We start from the raw sequence: 20,737 nt of genomic DNA, 5'->3' as shown, positions 1-20,737 counted from the left end.
AAGGGGAAGCTGCAATTTGGTTTGGATTATGATCGATGTTAGTGTGTTAAAAGTCAGAACAGAAGTATTATATAAGCTGAGAACTGTGTCGTTGAATGGGAGCAGGATTGGCCTTGGATCTCATGTCTGTGCGTGCATACGTACATAATCCAGCTCTATGGAAAATCCTACCTTATTGTTTAAACTTTCATTTACAGGAAAAGTTGTGTAAGTAATGTGTGTTCTAAGAAAAAAAGCCATTAACTACAAAACTGTTGTATATAATGCTTTTATTTTTCTATAGGCTTCTTAATCATTCGGCCTCAGTAAGCACGAGGAACAGGCCGAAGCAGCCAGTGGAGTCTGAAAAATGGTATTAGTCTATTTTACTTTATCATAGCTTTTAATATCTTATGAAACTAATTCTGCTGTGCTTTGTGTCAGTACTGCCATCTTTTGACCTAGTGTTTTAGCTGAGGATGAAACAACAGGAACAGGTGTGTACACAAAGTATGTGGGTGTTACAGACTATTTGTTGTCTTATTGTGCTGATGTACAGGAACTCCAGTCACCTACTGTGTAAGGAATGTGTAAAGATAATAGAAATACTAATATATCCATAAGGAATTCACACGTATAGACCATGTAGTTGCTATAGATACATACATACTAACAGCAGAACATGATTGTTTGTTGTAGCAGTTCCTGCAGTTCTCAGCTGTATTGCTTAACAGTCTGACAAATGTGATTCAGACAGGTCTCCTATGTCTGTCAGCTTTACAAAGCAGATTAATTGGTTTGAGGCAAACGTGAAGAAAAAGAAATAGAAAATACAGGAATTAAGAAATGAATTCCTGTGCCTGGTTACTTTGGGAGTAGGTTTTGTTATCATTGCACACAGTGCTGAGTCCTTGTGTTAAATCCTCAGCTGTAGTCTTTTGGTATACTGCACAGCTTCTTAACTCGTGTTCTACTTCGGCTGTCCGAATGTGGATGGAATGTTGTTGGTAAGCTGATGGAGCTGAATTTCACAGAAACTCTGATAAGGTTTAGGCACCATTCTTGGCCTCCAGGGTCTTTCTTAGGTCTTGCCATTTCATTGTCCCATCTTAAAATGACTCTCCCTTCCATTGTTAGTGTAAGCTTCTACTTAGCCTTATGGAGCTAACAGTGAAATGAAAGCTGTGAGTCTTCCCAGTACTTAAGAATGGATGTTTTGTCAGCTTTGAAGTAACGTTGGATGGTTTGCTTTGAGAAACAAAATAATGGATCATAGCAACTTCTTGTTGTGTAAATACACAAAAATGTTGTAATGAAATCCCTTTCGATTTTCAGTGTCTCAACAGATGAAGTGAATTCTCCGGTGTCTCCATACAGCTGGCAGGTAAATATCCAAATGCAAAAGGTTTATTTGCTTCATAGTTAAGTCATTTTGTTTACTGCAGAAAATGCATCGATTTGGTTGCTTGCATACATAGTACACGTGTGATTGTGGAAGATGGAAAACTTCTCATCAACTTTGAGATAGTTTGACTCACATTGTGTAATGCAAGGCTTTTTAGGAGGTGTGGTAACAGCTGTATGATCTTGAGCCTGCTGAGATACAAGTTCAATCATTCTTTGAATTTATTTGCATAAAAAAGAAGAATATGGCAAATCAGTTAAAAATAAATGATTTCTAAACGATTTGAATTATGTACATCTTCCACTCCGTGCACTTCCTCCAGTCTTGCATGACATGAAATTGCAGTGAAACTGTAAAGGGTACTTAATTATTTTGGGTCTTAATCCATCGGTTACTTACAATTGCTGAGTGGCCCAATATTTTAATACAGATGAGAAAATGTAGATATTCTGTCCTAGCCTCTTTATGAATCGGTCCCTTCAGCTTATCCATTGGTTTCCATGGAGTAAGCAGCTGTATTTATTCTTCTTTTAAGAATGAATTTCCATTAACTGCCTCTATCAAAGTATTCTATATATGCCTCTGTATGCAGCATTCTGAAGAGACTTTTATACTGCTATTTGGCATTGGTCACCTTTTAGGTGAGAACAGTACACATTCTTCTTATATTCATCCTCTTCCTGTTCAGTGAATGTTCATACTGAGAAATTAGATGTGCTGGTGGCTAACCACACTTCTGAATGGCTCTTCGAAGTCATGTATGATAGCATTAGGTGGCTTCCTAACGCACCTGTGAATATTAAGCTAGTGCAGAAAAGTTTGTTTTTCTCATAAGAATGATTTTATAGTTCCTTTTTCTTGTATAAAGTGTATTTTAGCATTTTGGAGTGATTTTTTTTTAAGTGGACGGTTGATTTCTACTAGAATTGCCTGTGATAATTCTGTGCCTTGAAGCTACACTGTGGGAGGCCAACTGCAGTTTATAATAATTAGTGGTATTTGTAAACTTTCCTAGCCACTGGAAAACCAGAAGGATTCAATGGACGATCAGCGTTGGCCAGAAACACAGCCAATAATCTGGCAGAATGAAGAAAGGAGGAGAAGTAAACAGATTAGAAAAGAGTATTTCAAGGTAATTCACAGTGATAATAATTACTTGTGTTTCTTTTTCCTTTATCTTGAGCTGCTTCAACTTTCTCTCCTTTCTTTGCAAGCCATACAAGGTTGAAAAGGACCTTGAAGATCATGTAGTTCCAAGCACCCTGCTTTAGATAGATTGCTCAAAGCCACATCCCTTCTGTTTGGCCCCAGTTAGAAGGCTTTTATTTTCCATCTAAGGAAAATGTGCTTTGCCTTTCCTTGCAGCGTGTACAAAGGATACGTGTGCATTTTGGTTCTCGCTGCATGTTTTCCTCTGTATTGATTTTGCTATTGCAGTGAGTATCATTGGTCAGCAGATGTCAGTGTCTGCTTGTTGTAGAACAGCTGAGAAGTAACAGCGCTATCAGGTTCAATTTGCTTTTACACACAGAAGAGGATCAGAATAGTTCTGACCACTTTTAAGTTGAGTTAAAATTTAATTTGTCAATTATTAAGTCAGTTTCTTGATCTCTACAATCAATGATGTTTATAAAATAATAGGGAATTTTAAAGAAAATAAGCTATGGGGGAAAAAATGTATGCTTTAATCACAAGGAAGTATCTGGATTATAAAGAAGCTATTAATTTTCTTCCCCTCAGGAACTTAGGGAGTTGTATCCTAACTTGAATTCCAGTGACCCCTTTCCAAGGTTTCATAGAATCATAGAATGGCCTGGGTTGAAAAGAACCATAGTGATCATCTAGTTTCAAGCCCCTTGCTATGTACATCCTTTAATTTCATCCTCTAATCTTTGAGGGGATGGAGGGGAAAATTCTCAAAGAGAATCCTGCCATTGAACACATTAAATTATCTTTGTTTAATAAGCATCCATACGGAAGGTTTGCATCAGTTATTTCTTATCACTTCAAAAGATGTATTTAAATGCTAATAGTTCTGAGCTCTGTGGTGGAAGCAGATGCCTGAAATTACTTTTCATACAGCTATTAGTATGTCTCAGCAAGCTTAACTTACTTATGTATCAGCAGCAGAAAGTACTGTCTCACTTCATTCTCATCAGTTTCATTTGCAAAAACAAGGCAATAAGTAAATGAAGTGAACCCTTTCATCCATGACAAATAGTGGGGGGAATCAACCAAACACAAGTGAGCTTCAAGGCTGTTCTGAGAGCCAAATCAAAGTGCAGTTCATAGTGTTCATATTTTCTTGGCAGAAAAAAAAGGGCATTGAATAATGTCTGTGACGCCAAACATTAATGACTATCTGAAGAGATTACCTGTCAAGTTACTGCAATGGGTGTTATTAAACCAGGAGCAGTTTACTTGGCTCAGCATCCAGAAGTATTTATAGAGCATCTTTATTATATAATCTATATAGTTTTATTGCTGCAATTGTTCAGTGCAGCTAAGGATGCCTGTGAGAATCAGAACTCCTTTTCCTGTAGCATGTCTTTGAAGCTTGGCCAATATTTCAGATCTTTATTGTACTAAATATTAGTGTTACAAGAACCTTTACCATCTAAGACAATTTTATGAACCCAAATGCAATGGAATAATTTATAGTTGGATTGTAGCTCTGTCTAGGCAGACATTTTAGTTGGCATACCCACAAGGGAAAAGAATTACTGCCTGTGATGTGGTTAAGTATGGGGAAAAAGCCTGAATGCAGAACTGGCTGAAGTCCCATGTAAAAAAGAAGTCATCTCTGGACACCTACAGGGCACAGAAAATTAAGCTTTGGCACATAAGCTCCCAAAGTAATATATTTCCTTGCAAACACACTGGAATTATTTCCCTTTGGATATACAGGGAATAACCTGAAGAAGCAAAATATCCAGACGTAGATGTGTGTAACACTTCTGTATGTGACCCCAGGACTGCCTACACTGTGTGCGTGGGTTCTTTTTTAGAAACAAAAGAAGTTATTCAGTCACTATTGAAAAGGCATCTTCTTCTTGGAGGAAGACTGACATCTTCAATGTTTCAGTTAGACACAGAACTTCACCTAACAGAATTATCTAAGGCTGCATATTTGTGAATGTTTAGAACGTGATTTCAAGTCAGTTTTCTCTTCAAGTTCTTTGAACCGTAACTTACAGGAAGCCTTAAAAATCAGATCTCTGAGGAGAGATCCTGGAACTGGATTCTTCCATTTCACAGTCAGACTCTCAACGTGTTTTATGTTCTATCATTAAAGCAGATAGTGCAGCCCAATGCACTTAAAGCTTAGAGTCTTGTTGAGATGGAGCTTTTTAATTCTACCTGTGTGTTCTTGGTTTTTTGCATGTTTCCTCCACACTCAATGAAATACATTTATTTTCCATCCTAAATAGTGCCTTTATAACTTCTTTTGCTTTGATCCCTCCTGCGTTTTCATTGCACTTCTCAGATCAGGAGGTTGGGGCAGGAGCAATGTGCAAAATTTCACAGACCTCCTGTGAAAGAGCATTGGCCTAAAGTAGGTAAAAGTATGTGATCAGAATTTGCAATTGTAAAAGAAATCCATCTTAAAATTGCTTCTACGGTGTATTTTTGTATCTAATGCCGAAGGATATCATTTACTGAGGTCGGTCTTCTTGAATCAGATGTTATATGCAGTCAGAATTCACATTATAAAAGTATTTTTGAAATGGGTTTGTTCTTATAGAATCATAGAATCACAAGGTTGGAAAGGACCTACAAGATCATCTAGTCCAACCTTCCTCCCATTACCATTGCTGCCACAAGCCACTAAACCATATCTCATATCTCCTCATCCAGACATCTCTTGAAGCCATGTAGTTGAGATGAAAGCCATGCTTCCATTTTAATGTTAATAATTGTGTGTTTTGCAGTATAAATCTTCCAGAAAGAGTTCAAGTGGAAATGAAAACGATGAGGTAAGAAATGGAAATTGTGTGAAATACATAAGAAAATGGTTTTATTTGCCTCTTATCAACATCAGTGAGCCAAATTCATGGAACAGCATAGCGTTGGCTAGAGTTGGTGCAAACCACCTTTGCATTCCCAAGGCCGTAACAGGAATACAGTGAAATAAATATAGTTGTATTTGGGAAAAACAAACAGCCATCAAAACTGTGTGCTGTGGAAAAGGTATTATTAAAGTAATGCTCTACGTAAGTTTTCTTAAGCAGTGTTTCCTGCATTGCCTGTCTTTAAATTCAGTTTCTACCAATGTGTGCCGTACTTGACAAACATGTGTCTCGTGTGCTGTGTATTTTGTTATTTCACGTGTTCTTGTTAAATCATAGTTTTCATTTTATAATCTCATCTCTTTGGTTTCTTTTTAGCAAGACAGTGATAATACTAATGTGTCCCCACAGTCTCCTGTGTCGTCCGAGGTACAAGTTTGTGGCTTTGTTTTTCATTCAGCAAACGTTTCTTTGTGCACATGACTCGTGTCCTCAGGTTTGCCGTGCAGACGTAAAGTTGCTGGCTTACTTTGAAACTGGAATTAGGGATATTTCTTTGTAATGAAAGGTCAGAAGTAGAAACTGGAGGCATAACTTGTTTTTACCTTTGCAACTATCTGGTCTTCCATAGGTTTTTTTTTTATTTAATTGATTGATATGTGGAAAGACGCATTACTTTGTCTCCATTATTTTCCAAATGAAAGTAGCTAATGAAGATTAATCAAACTTGACATACTGTGTAGTATGCACTAGAGCTGTTCAGAGAACTTCAAGTAGAACTTGTGGTTCAGTTTTCAGCACGCTGCAGGGAACCCAGAGGCACTGACACTGCTGAAGTGGTCTCATTTCATAGGATTTTCTGTCATCTGTATGATACGGCTTTGCAGCTTCATTCATTGGTTGTGTTGCTTTATTAGTAGCATCTGTGCAGTCTCACTGTACTTGCACTAATCTCCTAAGCTGTAAACATACCGTACCAAAGATAAATGTTTCCAACTAATGCTGATATGAAGCCTGAGGGAGTGGAATGTGTAGAACGTCTCCCAGACAGAAGGAAATGCATTGAACTAAGGATTTCTCATGTATGTACCAGATTGCTGAGCATTCTCTCTCATATTTTGACATGAGAAAAAATTATCTTCGTAATTGGAAGTAAACATTTCTTAACAAAATCAGTTGTGAAGATGTCTGTTAGCTCACATCTGCATTGGAATTCAGTTGGCAGAATGCTTTTCCGTTGTTTGAAATGATTGGGAATAGATATTAATTCTTAGAATAGATCTTAGTTTATCTGCTGCTGATTTTTCTGCCTTGGTAAGATGGGTTCAGTTCCATTTTCTTTATAGTGTCCACTTCTAAGAAGCGTTTTACAGTTAAGCAGAAGGGCTAATTCTGTTCTTTTTTAGACGAGAATAATTTAAACACTATCTTGATGGGAACAGAAGTTAATTATTGTAAGGAACAGAAGGAAACAGACTTTCTCTCTTTTTGACAGGATTATGAGAGGACTGACAGTAACACTCACGGTCCATTTGGTCTCAAACCGAGGTCAGGTAAGCTACCATGATGGAACAGGTTTTTATTCCCCAAGCTGGAGCAGACAATAAGGACACCAGATGCACGAGTTGGAATGCATACAAAGGGAGGACACAGCACATCATTTCACTCAGTGTGCTTACCACAAGCATAGTTCTGGAAAAGATGTGGTTTGCCAAAGCAGCTGTCAAATAATTGAAAGTTCCCAGCGCTGCACAGTTACTTTTTTAACTTCACTGGTTTATTTTCTGCATGTTTAGTCATGGTGAAAGAACAGGGAAACAGCGTGCAGTTGTTCTTGAGGCTTGATGAGGCAACAGGGTTTCAAGAGAAGTACTTTTATGTAATTTGTCCTATGAAAGGATTGGCTTCTTGCAGATATGAGGGCATGACTGGTGGTGCACATCTGGAGTTATCTATGTCCCTAGGCTATAGGAAGTTGGGATTTCATAGAAGTCAGGAGGCTTGTTAGTTCTCCTTTGCCAGTATTCTATAAAATACAGTTGTCGTTAGGCTTGCTAAACATGACGAATGAAGTGAATTGCAGTCAAAGTATTTAAGAGACAAGCTTTCCAAAGAAGTGCTCTGAACTTGTTCCTTTCTTTAGCCTCCATGAGAATTTTCAAAGCTGGCTTGCGAGATAAGCTTGCAGATGTACAAATAGAAACATAATACCTTAGGTATCCGAATCCTGAAGAATGTTCTGCATCTGTATTTTGAAGGAGCACACTTGCAGTTAAATAAGATGATTTGTATGCTTTATTTGAAAACCAAGTCTTGTGGACAGCATCTGTCACTTCAGGATACCAATAGATCCCCTTTCTGTCAAGTTCTGTAGCATGTTTTTCCCTGCTGTCATCCTTGATGGCTAACTTCAGTAATGTTCAATAGCTTTCAGCCGTGCAACTCGCCAGGACTATGGAGCAATGGATCCTGGATTTACAATGAGGAGGAAAATGGAGCATTTGAGGGAAGAAAGGGAACAAATAAGACAACTTCGCAATGTATGTACTGTTATTTACTATGTGGGTGCAGTGCGTTTCTTTTGCTTTGTACCACAATTGAAACCTTGGTAGTCTTTTACTCCTCCTTCTAGTAAACTTGTATGTGATTTCAGCCCACAAATTCTGCACAGTAACAGCTGTGGAGGTATTCAGCCTAACATTTCTGCCTTTCAATTCTGTGCTTTCCTCTCATGAGCAGTGGGATTCAGCATATGGTTTTGAGAGCTGTGTTATGGTAGTTGCTGGCTGAATGTCTGTGTCAGTGTATGTGTCTGTGTCATTTAAAGGAAAAAACAAAACTAGAAAAGGGAATATGGTCTTAATGCAGAGAAAAGAATAACTGTGCTCAGCAAAGTATGACTTGACTCCACTTAATTCTGATATTAAAAATGCGCTTTTAAAACTGTCCACTTTAATAAAACACCTTGTATTTAAAACGAGTAATTAGCTTATGTCGATAATAACTCACTTATGGACTTTTTAATAGAATCTTGAGTCAAGGTTAAAAGTGATCTTGCCAGATGACATTGGGGCAGCACTGATGGATGGAGTGGTTCTTTGCCATCTAGCCAATCACATAAGGCCACGCTCTGTTGCCAGCATTCATGTACCATCGCCAGCAGTGGTAAGTCATGTAGCTCCCTTTTTTGCACGTGTGGCTCACTTTTTTTGCATCATAATTGAAAACATGCTTTTGAAGTTGAGTGCCAAAAAGTTACATACAGTATCTACTGTATTAGTTGGCTGTTCCCTCTCTTTGATTATTTTCAAGAAGCATTAAATAAGGCTCTGAAGTTCAGTTGAAGAGCTATTTTCATATATTGGATCTATATCATTTGTGTTCTGGTTTGTGTTTTAGCAGCTGTTGCAGAATTTGCATCAGTTGTAAACAGTACTTCACAATTAGGTGATGGAAATCTATCATCCTCTCTTTACAGCCTAAACTCAGTATGGCAAAGTGCCGAAGAAATGTTGAGAACTTTCTGGATGCTTGTAAAAAACTGGGTGTTCCACAGGTACAGTAATTGCCTTAATGACTAACATTATCACACCAAAGATACATCAGGAAATGTAGCCTACAGTGGGGTCTACCTTGGGGGGGCAGTAGTGATTATAACATTGTCCAAGGGGCTTAAAGATAGGAAAAGAAGGGAAGAGTCCTATTTCTGTCCTGTGGCATTAAATTGAGGATGCTGTTTTCCAGTTGGCACCCAACAGCAGGAATAATACTGAGGACCCAATCTGTTAGTGCTTCCAGGAGGTCCCAGGGGGAAAACTAAATTTTCCACATGGAAACTACATGCAAAACTTAAAGCCAAAGACATTTTCTATGCAGATATCTAAAGTATATGCAGCTTCAGGGAGAATGCTTTTGTTACCTGGCTGGGAAAAAGTGGACGAAGCTTAATACATATGCTACTTTATTTTACAGGAGAGACTTTGCTTGCCTCATCACATACTGGAGGAAAGGGGTCTGGTGAAGGTTGGCCTCACAGTTCAAGCTCTGCTTGAGTTGCCCACGTTGAAAGTATCTCAGCTTTCCGCCATGTAACGATATTTCATGGAAGCTCTGGAGCAGTTCAGCTTCCTACATAGGATTCCTACCTAGGAACATCCAAGCCATCAAAAACTAATGTCTGTCCAGATGCTGTAGAGAGCCTTACTTTGGAATTATACATGAAGACCTTCGAGTCAGCTGATGTTAAAATACCATAACGATTCGTTTCCTTTTGTAGTTGGATGCACAAAGATGTCAGTAGCATCAGGTTCCCTCTCCATTTAAAAGTTAAAATTTTAAGTTCCAAATGACCATTTATAGCACCTCACAGTGTTACCGTTAAATGCTGGATTTCTTTTTCTACATTGGAAACGGTTTTTGAATTAAGAAGTACAAAACCTGATCCTCCTTGCTTGAACTATGAAGGCCAACTATCTGATTTAAAGGTAAAGCGAAAATGTGGCGACGGTGTGACAGTAAAAACGCAGTGACTGATAGCTGTAACCCACTTCCACTCTCTTAGAAACCTTAACATTAGTGTTCTCTCTTTTAATTTTTGCACTCCTGATTGTAACTTACGCACTTCCAACATTGCCAGTATTTAGTCTGAGTGTGTGGTGATGCAAAGCAATGGGAAAAAGGACACGCTGAGGTTTTCTTTTTCCAGTCTTCTAGGTTGGTGCCAAATATTTTTATTTCAGTTGTACTGTAGATTGTTTACATGTGAAGTGCCTGTGTAACTGATAACTCTTCATAGTCTTAAAACATTTTTTGAGATTTCTTTGTTGAAAATAGATAAAAAAACGGGAATTTTTAAATATTTTAATAGTTTTTTTGTAAACTCGATACGTGGAGATTGAACTAATAACGCTTCACATTTTTTTGATGTTGGGTGTTTTAAGTTTGTTGCACAGTTGATTATGTCGTTATCTAATAATTAGAAAAGACTGTAAATACACTTTATTTATGATATTTAATTTGATAATACCTAATCGGTTCCTGTTTGTTTTTAATGTATTGTTGGATACAAACCAAGTCGTCTACTTTTCTTTGCTTGGGGCAAACAAACACACGCGGTGAGCACGACGTGAGGACTCGTGGTGCATACAGAGGAATTGAGGACATTTTGATAACGCTGCCAAAATCTCAGGTTTATTCGGTGAATCCCAGGACTTCATGTAATACTGCTCCTGAATTGACGTGATGTTTTCTTTACAGTTACCCATCATTTAGTTGAGGAATATCAGCGTTTGCCTTTGTCACATTTGCAAGGTTTCTTGCGTGGTTTGAATAAGAGCGTGGCGTAACACACAGATCAGTTTGTACGGATGTCACTGAGATGTTGGACTTTTGAAAAAGCAGAATTCCCACCGTGCTGCTTCTTTGTTTTTATCTTCTTTATGTGTTCTGCACAGGTTCTCAGTATTTTGAGAGCATTCTGAAACCACGCACAGAATACACAGCTGAATTCATTTCCAAAGAGGCTGCGGATAATTTGGTCATTTCGGTGGCAGGGTTGAATTAGTTTGTTGAAGAGGTAGTTCATATGAATATTCTATCTTAGGCTGGATTAATTTCAACTGAGGGATGTGTCTGCCACGTGTGTAACAGGATTCGATTCTGTCCTTTCCTTTAAGGTTTCACGGCTCATTGAAAAGCTGGTGTAAAACTGCATTTCCAAAGCCCTAGATCTAAAATCTTAACTTCCTTAAACAGAATACGTGTGTGATCTGTATTGCTTTGACCTTTTGAAATGCTGTAGATGCTGTATCTCAAATTGGCTTTTGTATCGTTCACACAATACTCACTTTTAACAGCTTAAATCTATGTTTTGCTAGAGGCAGCATCTGTAATTCTGTGACCCGAAGTCATGCGAAGACTAAAAAGAGAAGGTAATGCGTTTCATTAAGCAGATTTCTTGTTGCTGTGTGCTGCAGTTGAAGAACACAACCATCCAACAGGAGTAACTCATTGTCTTTCAGTTCCTTGCTGTGTAGTATCTGATGGCTGTAACAGTTCTGTTTCAGTTTATTGGCCATTGGATTGCTGGCTGTGAGTTGTCACTTTATATTACTTGGTTTAACCCAATCCACACTGCTACTTAATTGTCTTTTACATATTTTTTTTTCTCTTGATTTAAACACTTTTCATCCAAATAGAGCTAAACTTCTCAACTTGCCACATCGCAGTGTAAACATTAAGAATCCCCTTGGTGTAATGTACCAGATGCTTTTCAGTTACATGGGATGAGTGTGTTGTCTCCTAGTACCGTGATAACTGGATATGGAATTCATGTCCTCATCTTCAGTTGTACCTCTGAAATTGAAGACTACAGAAATAACCCTTTGTAACCACTCCAGAATCCTTCCCCATTGAGTGTGCTGGGAACAGCCTTGCTTTGATTTCTTTGGAAATTATTACAGCCTTCTTAATGTCTATGGGGAAAATAAGTCATGATACTTAGAGGATTTCCTTTCTAGCACTGCAAAAAGTTTAGAGTTTCCAGTGTCCTTAAGAGCAATCTGAGTCAAGCTCTGCTGTACCCGAATGAATCTCTTCTCATTTTCCTGTAGCCACTTTTCCAAGTAATGCTCTGGAGCAATGCTACAAAAAAAAACCAATATGCAAAAAGAAAATGAAGCTACGTTAAGTTTTCCTAATGAATTTAAGAGTTAACTAGGGTGCTTTTGTAATTGGCAACGCGATATGAACTTATTGCAATAATGTGACATGCTCCATAAGCTGGAGTGAATCAGCATGCTGACAGGGCTTCTGCCTGCCTGTATTTGTTTCTTCCTGTTCTGTCTGTTACTGGATGCAGCACACAGATGCTTTAAGCAATAACATTGCAGTTATTGTGGGCTTACAGCAGTGGCATTGAAAGGATAGCTGTAAAGGATGGGGACTTCAGACCCTGTATTTCAGAAATGCTTCACGTCTAGTTTATAATGCTGGTCTGCAGTGTTGGTCAGGGGTTGCTGGCTGTCCAGAAACCTTTCCGTACGCATCTATCTGAAGGTCTTTCAAAATAGAACCAAAAATTAAATTACTGTAAGATACAGAAGCAGACATTATGAACAGTGAATGTTTGACATGAATTGTAGGAGTGTCTGGATAAAGTCCTGGCTTCAGTGAAGTCAGCACATACTTTGGTTTCAGTAGATTTTATCTCTCTAGAGGCAGAACATGAGTTGTGTGACACGAGCGAAGCTGCGGTGTCAACTTCTTGGCTAAAGCAGTGATCTCTGGTTGTATATTACTGATTTATCTACTTCATGCAAATGTTCTAATGTGCCATGGAGCATTAAGATGGTAGGAAAAGAAAAAATTACTCTTAAGCAGAGCTTTTGTACTATTAGAAGGTCTGTCACCTCAATAAAATTGGATAGTGATAGGACAAGGGGGAATGGTTTTAAACTGAGACAGGGGAGGTTTAGGTTAGATATTAGGAGGAAGTTTTTCACCCAGAGGGTGGTGACGCACTGGAACAGGTTGCCCAAGGAGGCTGTGGATGCTCCATCCCTGCAGGCATTCAAGGCCATGCTGGATGTGGCTCTGGGCAGCCTGATCTACTAGTTGGCGACCCTGCACATAGCAGGGGGTTGAAACTGGATGAGCATTGCAGTCCTTTTCAACCCAGGCCATTTCTATGATTCATCTCACTTTGCTGCACTGAGAATGTTCTTATTACAAATGCTTTATTGCTTAGCAGCAGTCTTTTCAGCTTAACATAAGGCTGGCCAAATTTAAACAAAAAAATGGAGGCATCTATTTTCACTAACACCAATTTTCCGTGCCTTCTCCATATTGAAGAGGAGGATGAAGGCTCAGCATTGTACACGTGTGCAAATATTTAAAATATTTATTAAAGAAAGTAAAGTAGCTCTTGTGTGTAATACAGGCGGTCTGCTTGCCTCCAAAGAGGTCTCTGTACCAATGCAGAGGTCTCTGTGCTAATACAGAGTTCAAGTTTGCTAGTCATGTGCCAAATCTCAGTCAGGCAGCAAGCAAGACTATTCAGCGATAACTCAAAGCAATCTATATCTATTTTTAAGCTCAGGAGTGTGGATTTCAGCTGGATGCAGTGCAAGGGTGAGGTTTTTAGAGGAGTTCTTGGCACTTTCTGCAGATAGGAGGTGACTCTGTGTTGGTAAATGAAACTTGTTGTTTTTCTTCCCCAGATCAGACTAACATGTGTTTCTTTCAAGAGGTGCGTCTTATTTAAACACTGACCTTTCCTTGGAAAAGCAAGCTTGAAAACCCCACTCCTCTGCAACACACACACAGCCAATGAAACATTTCCTGTTTACAGATGACCTTTTGGAATTAGAATAATAGTAGTAATAATACAACTCTGCTGATCTCGATTGTTAAAGTAGAGGGAATGTGATTAACTTGGTGCCAGATTAATCTCACCATTACAGGAGCAGTTCTGCCTCTTGTGTTCCTTACGCAAGAAACCTTTGCTTTGTTTGCCAGTCTGTATTTCTCGCAGTGCAGTTCTGACAGTGAGCATCCTGCAGTCGTGGTCACACGCTGGAGTTGCTCCATTGCTGCTTTTGGCATTCCTCTGAGATAGGAAGCAAAGGGGATTGCCGTAAGCGACACAGTTTCTCTGGAAGGAATAAGAGTTGATGTAAACATGACATCATCGGCCATTTGTAGTTCAGATGTTTTATAGCCAACTTACACTTTCTAAGAAGGACTTTTATAAATATTTTTCTCGTCTACACGCATCTTAGAATACTGATGTTCAAACAGACCCACTCCCAAAAGCCTTTCCAGGATCTCTTGATTCCCTTAGCAAACAGAGGAGAAGAATGGTTTGAGCTGACAGCAGATGAAATCATTTGGGGTACTTTCCGTTGCCTTCAGTGAGAGCAGAGTTTCCCTCAATAGTTCTGAGAGCTACATCACAAAGTCGGACATTGAAAATGAGTTCTTGGCACTAAGGAGGAATTCCTTGCCTATTCCAGAATTGCATGAAATAAGGAAAACTTGACTTTTCCCCCCCTGTTGTGGTTATCTGAGGGGAGATTATGAAACAGCCAACATGCGGATGTGGCCACAATGATGCTTTTTCATATATTTTTTCTTTTTAAATATGTGAAGGAATCGATGAAATCTTCCCAGAATTTCTACATATGTTGGTTGTGCCATTCCTGGCTGGTCGGTATTGTAACATTTTTCTGAAGATTGTGCTCTTCACTTGAACCGAGTGTTAACTTGGCTCTGTTTACTGAACTCAAGTGTTTCGGTAAGCATTGCTGCAGCTCTGGGGTTGGTTCCCTTGTCGCAAGGATCGATGTCTCTCGCACCAGACGGTAATGAAAGCTTTCAGTGCTCGAAGGGGGCACGCGGAGGTTGGTGGGTTACGTTGGGAGTGATGTGAATTCTTGTTACTATGGTGTGATGTGTAGAACAAGGAGAATGTGATTTGCTTTCGGTTATCACTTGCTATTCGGTGACTTTATTTTGTGATGATGAGACTTAGGAAACGCAGTATCAGTATGTAAACGTGTGCAGGACGGCACGGAAGCAGTTCTGAGGCACAGCTGGAGGGCGATCATTTCCAAACTTAAATGGTGTACATACGTGACGTCTGTTGGATAGCGCGTTTGAATTAATTCTGCATTCCCTGTTCTTGTAAAGCGCATTTTTCACACTTCAGAAGATTGTCTACCTGTATTATAGTGTACTCAGTGTTTTTACAGGACTTCCATTGCCGCTGGAGCTTCCAACGTGTATATGTTTCTTTTGAAGAAATGTTCCTACTGTTGGTTTGGTTTTGCTTTTGTAAATAGACTGTTTTTATTTTTATTTTGTATTAAATTTGCATGGATAAAAACCCACATTTCCAAAACGAGTGTACGTACACTCCGTGTATAAAATACAAACTGTTTCATAACCTTCGTGTAGGCAAGTTTATTCCCTCGGTTTCACTTCGGTCTTTGTGTTGGTGGTAAATAATGTCAGTTTGTGTGCTCTTTCAAACGTGCCTGTTGTTGTTTTAAGAGATAACCTGCCTGGCTGCGTATGGAACAAAAGAAGCGGTAACTCCCATTCCATGGAAATCCAGGGGATGTATCTTTGGTCTTCTGGTTAATCAACAGTGAAATGGGAGAGAATATGGCAGTTAAGGTGATTGCGTCTTAATTCAGCGTGGAAACTCCTATTGATGGAGGAGCTTCCCTCTCCCACTCTGGGCTGGGTGGAGGAATAGCGCAGATCACCTTTTGTCTCCTTTGCAGTCATCAGGTGCCAGATCTAGCAGGAGGGAAGCAGAAATGCTGGTCTTGCCAGTAGCTGTTGTTAAATTAGGTTATACCATCACAGTTAAAATACACTGTATGACAAGGCTGATTTTTTTGTTTCCCTGAATTTCTATCTTTTCAAAGCTCTGTGCAGTTTCATTATGTTGGGTGAATGTCAGAAGGTTTTTGAGAGAGCTGTTGCTCTGTGATACGAATCACAGAATGGTTTGGGTTGGAAGGGACCTTTTAAGATCTTGTAGTTCCAACCCCCTGCTATAGCAGGGACACCTCCCTCCAGCCCAGGTTGCTCACAGCCCCATCCATTTAGCCTGGCCTTGAGTGCTGCCACAGAGGGGATGTTCACAGCCTCTCTGGGCAACCTGTGCCAGTGCCTTTGCTGCACCACCCAGCTCTTCTGTGGTGGAACTCTTTAAAGCAGAAATTGAAAAGCAACGTTGCTTAAAGTGAGCAACATCCCTTGACAAATAAAGCTGGGCAGTTGGGTTTTTAGTATTGTTTTTCTCTTAATTAGAGCTGAAGGGGCTGTTGGGTTTCATTCTGAGTCTGTTGTTTAGTTTCCAGCCCCGAAGAAAGCTCTCCTCTTGCAAACAGGCATTCTGGGTCTATAAGAGGAGCAACCACATCTGCCTCAGGCTGCATGGACCACATCAGTCCTTGGTCATCTGCATGAGAAAAGTCACTCTGATGCTCTTCAGTTGCAGAGCTGTAAGAGAAGCAATCAGCTCCTCCTTGCATTCACAGAAGCATTCTGTCTTCAAAGCATTAATTGGTGGCTACAGCTATTACTCGGATGGCTGTTAGAAGCCCTTCCAGAAATGTTATCCAAATGACGTTCAGTGTTGCGCATGAAGCCAATTTGCAGGGAAAAAAGTAATTGGTTTTTAATTAGTCCTTGTTAATAAAGGAAATCTTGTACTAATGGTATTCTAATTATCTAGCCAAAGAGCAGCTCGTGATACAATCTGTTTATTTGGAGTCCTTTTGCAGATTGTTTGAGCAAGACCTACTCATCTCTTACAGTAAATATTAATTTATGTTAACAAGAACTTGACATTCGAGATAGGTGTGAATTCACGAGTGGAGGAGGCATTGTTCTCTTTGGCCTTTTGCTTTTGGTCTCCAGGATCCCTTGTTCTCCCACAGACCCAACGGCAAACACTATGCAGTGTGGCATAGGCTCCCAAGGGCTTCTGAAGAGCATCTGTTGAGAGGAGTCCTCCCAAGCTCCTCCAGTTCTCCAGTTCCAAATAAATCCAAGTAAAATAAAGAGGAATCTCCCGAGAACTTCCATCCGTATCATTTAGAAATGGGTAAGCGGTGCAGAACTCAATTACAAACTATATTTAGCTTAAAGCTATTCTGCTCCTATAATCAGCGTCTGATGAGTTCATTGTCTGCTGAAATGGGAAGGTCATCGTGCTCTTGGTCCAGTGAGATATTTATACAAGGATGTAACTGAGATGCTTCGGCCAACACTGATAATCTTGCGATGCTGGCTCTGAAACATAAACTTGCATTTCCTGGGAATATCAGTGAGCTGATGGCTGCATTGTTTCTGGTGCAGTGGCAGGGTAATTATCAAACTGCTTCCTGTCCTCTTAAATCTCTTCTTCTGAAACCTTCAGTGGTCAGAACTACTGCACTTGGATTCCAGAAATCGAGCTTTCTTTGTTACTAATGCATTCTTGCCTTTCCATTTGGTTCCACGCTTTGTGCTTGCCTGTCTACCAGTCACTGAAGTAGCACATGTGGCATCACTGGACCTTTGATGTGTTTTTGGGGACTTCAAAACTCCCTCAGCTGCTCTCTAACTTTTGCCAGTGAAACACTGTGAAACAGCCCTTAATGTGCAGGGTCAGGTTGACAGGTGCTCTTTTGATTAACTTGTATTAAGAATTTCTTTGAAGTTCCTTCATTGTGAATTAGATAGTTGTGTTTGGTACCTCAGTGAAAATGGCAAGCCATGCTGTGTTTAAAACCAAGCCCTCGATTCATTCCAGATTTACTTGACCGTGCTGAAGTTATGACTTGTTGCAAGCTCACGCACATGAAAGCCAGGAAATGCAGGTGGGTCCAACACACAGCTGATAGAATCAGTGAGGTTGGAAAAGACATCCAAGATCACTGAGTCCAATCCCAACCCGTCCCCACTGTGCCCATCACCATGTCCCTCAGTGCCACATCTCCACTAGGTGGCATGTTTCCCACCAGCTGAGCATGCTCTGACATCTCTGAGGGTGGTGACGCACTGGAACAGGTTGCCCGAGGAGGCTGTGGATGCCCCATCCCTGCAGGCATTCAAGGCCAGGCTGGATGTGGCTCTGGGCAGCCTGATCTGGTGGTTGGTGATCCTGCACACAGCAGGGGGTTGAAGATAGGTGATCACTGTGGTCCTTTTCAACCAGGCCATTCTAGGATTCTATGATCTCCAACACAGACTGATATGAAAGCGTGTCTCTTGCTGGTTAATTTGTCTCCTGTGCTGCAATGTCAGTGGAGTCCAAGGGCAATGCTCCACATCGCGCTGTTTACCAAAGCTCACAGCTTTGAGAGTATGGTTCATGTAAAGTGGTCCTATGGAAAGCGTCCACAAAAAGCATTGCTACAGGAGGCATGTACTTAAAAATAAGGGTGGGGAACCAACTTCAAACCAAAGCAGGCGTTTGCAATTGCACTGGTAAGATGTGAGAAGTGAATTTCCTTACCTTTTTTGTCCTCAATAGCAGCCAGCTCAGCGTTTCCGTTCAGCCCTCCGCTGGAGCTGTAAGGACATTCTGACCTCAGATGAATGTTTTCGGTCCCAGATGTTCACAACGATAAAAATCTACAAGTATGGGAAAGTTTTTTTGTTGGGCTTTTTATTTATTTATTTAATTATTTGTTTCTATGCTTGATATTCTCAGTGCATAAATCAGGGAGCCAGCGAGAGAAAGTTGCTGTGGGCTGGAGGACGAGCCAAGCTAATTTCCTCTGTGAGCTGTTGCATCTTTCTTTCCCTTGTGGCAAGCAACCTGCAATGCTGCATGTCCTCCTGCCCCCCAGCATTCCCAGGCCTTCCCTTTGCCCAAGGCAGGGTGGGCACAGTGCTGAAGCAGCACTTGTCTGTCTGCGTTAGTGAAGATGCAGCCATTTCAACCCCGTTCCTATTCCTGCACTGTGCCTTTATAAGGGTTTCCAATGGGAAATGCGTTGACTGCCATTCCTGGGCTTCTGTACCCCAGAAGAAAAACAGATTTGTTCCTTTTCTCAGGTGGCAGGTGATGAGGCAGGGGAACATGTGAGTGCAGGCGGAGGTCAGGCAGCCTGTTCCCAACAGCACTTCTTCAAACCCTGTTTAAATTCGTAACTAACTCTATCGTAAGGCAATTCAGACAGAGCCAATGCCCAGCTTGAGGACTTACTGGGAACTATGACTTCATTAAGAAAGCATTGGCAGAATGGCCCCAGGGCAGGTGGTGCAACTCCAGGAGATGCTTCAGGAGAAATCAGGGCTTTGAGATTAATACTCATAATTGGATTAGGAGTGATCGTAAAGTCACTGCTCAGTCACTGGGAGGATATAAGGAGAGCATAACTCACGTCCAGAGGAGTGCAGGCTGCTGTACCCACCGGCTGGGGGTAAGTCCTTACAGATGCAGGCAGACTACTGAGCTGCTTTCATTAAGGGTGGACAGTGATCAGACAAGGGGGAATGGATTTAAACTGAGACAGGGGAGGTTTAGGTTGGATATCAGGAGGAAGTTTTTCCCCCAGAGGGTGGTGACGCACTGAACAGGTTGCCCAAGGAGGTTGTGGATGCCCCATCCCTGCAGGCATTCAAGGCCAGGCTGGATGTGGCTCTGGGCAGCCTGGGCTGCTGGTTGGTGACCCTGCACACAGCAGGGGGTTGGAACTGGATGAGTATTGTGGTCCTTTGCAACCCAGGCCATGCTATGACTAAAGCAGATAACTTTTCTCCTATGATGTCCTCCTGGTGAGTGGCAGTTGATCAGCACATTGATGGAAGATTTGTTAATATATTTCTTAAGGTCTGTTGGAGTATTTTTTTTTCTTCTTCTTCTGTTCTACGCTGTTAAAGCATCACTGAAGAGCGACTTAAATGTTGTGGGGCTGCTCCAAAAGTAATGCCTCCTATTTTATTATATTGACACACGATGTCAGAGGTGGATGTTGGTGGGATGGCAGCAGAGGTGCGGTCTGACCAAATGGTGTCTGACATGGAAGTGCACATGGAATAAAAGAGTGCCATTAAACTCTCCTGTGAAGCAAAAAGTGGCACCCGTTGTCATTCATCAACGCTGAACGTTTCTGGAGACCAACACAGAGAGATGGTGAGTGGTGAAACACTGTGCAACAAGTGGGGCACCTCGGTTGGTGCAGGGTTTTACAAGCACGGCAGGCAGCTCTTGTTCATTGCTGGTGAAAATGCACAGCTCGTGGTGACGACCACATTGGAAAAGGGTGTTTTGTAGCTGAGAATGTCCTCTGTCAAGCAGTGCCACTGTGCTCTCTGTAGCTGTCGTAGTTTCCCTGGAAATGAATAGGAGGCATAACTTACTTTTCAGTGACCTCCATACAGTCATCTCTTGGTTGTGTAAGGCAACTTCAGTTACAGAGCATAGAACCAGTGGGAGTCGGAAAGGAAGCAAGTAAGAAACAGCATGATGATTTGGGGCTCAGTCCATCGCTCCCATGGGAACTTCTGCTTTTCTCAATCAATAGCCTTAAGGTATCGGGCCGTAGCTGAGGTGATAGCTGATCTAAACAGTGTTTGAGCTGGTCGAGCCCCACCTGTGAGGTGAAACTGGGCCAGATGCTCATAGCCCCCTGCCGACTGATCTGCTATACGGCTATCCCAGCTTCGGTCTCATTTTTGGCAGGCAGCAGTTGCCTTTTAGCTTCCTGAGCATGAGAAATGCCATAGAACTGCATTTTTAAAAATAAGAACAATTCCTTCCCCTCTGTTTCCTCATTTGGTGTGTGGGCGTAACCTTAGAAGCAGCTGTGAGAAAATGAACGTAATGTGCAAA

At 40.9% G+C, this 20,737-nt stretch overlaps 1 protein-coding gene across 7 annotated transcripts in view; it reads left to right on the top strand.

Moving 5' to 3' along the window:
- The window catches only part of LRCH2 (leucine rich repeats and calponin homology domain containing 2), a 39,568-nt gene extending 24,228 nt beyond the window's left edge, over window positions 1-15,340 (top strand). For 4 of the 7 annotated variants that reach the window (XM_072334851.1, XM_072334848.1, XM_072334850.1 and 1 more), the window contains 10 exons: window positions 284-352; window positions 1,315-1,363; window positions 2,400-2,516; window positions 5,317-5,361; window positions 5,773-5,823; window positions 6,890-6,947; window positions 7,822-7,934; window positions 8,422-8,559; window positions 8,873-8,950; window positions 9,367-15,340. In XM_072334851.1, coding sequence (XP_072190952.1) covers window positions 284-352; window positions 1,315-1,363; window positions 2,400-2,516; window positions 5,317-5,361; window positions 5,773-5,823; window positions 6,890-6,947; window positions 7,822-7,934; window positions 8,422-8,559; window positions 8,873-8,950; window positions 9,367-9,486 — 838 coding nt within the window. In that variant the 3' untranslated portion in view covers window positions 9,487-15,340. The remainder of the gene's footprint in view (window positions 1-283; window positions 353-1,314; window positions 1,364-2,399; window positions 2,517-5,316; window positions 5,362-5,772; window positions 5,824-6,889; window positions 6,948-7,821; window positions 7,935-8,421; window positions 8,560-8,872; window positions 8,951-9,366) is intronic. The other 3 variants (XM_072334854.1, XM_072334853.1, XM_072334849.1) reach the window with 1 other exon arrangement.
- The last annotated feature ends 5,397 nt before the right edge of the window (window positions 15,341-20,737 follow it).

This window comes from Excalfactoria chinensis, chromosome 4, assembly GCF_039878825.1.
Source record: "Excalfactoria chinensis isolate bCotChi1 chromosome 4, bCotChi1.hap2, whole genome shotgun sequence".
NCBI lineage: Eukaryota > Metazoa > Chordata > Aves > Galliformes > Phasianidae > Excalfactoria > Excalfactoria chinensis.
This window is presented reverse-complemented; position numbering and strand designations above follow the sequence as displayed.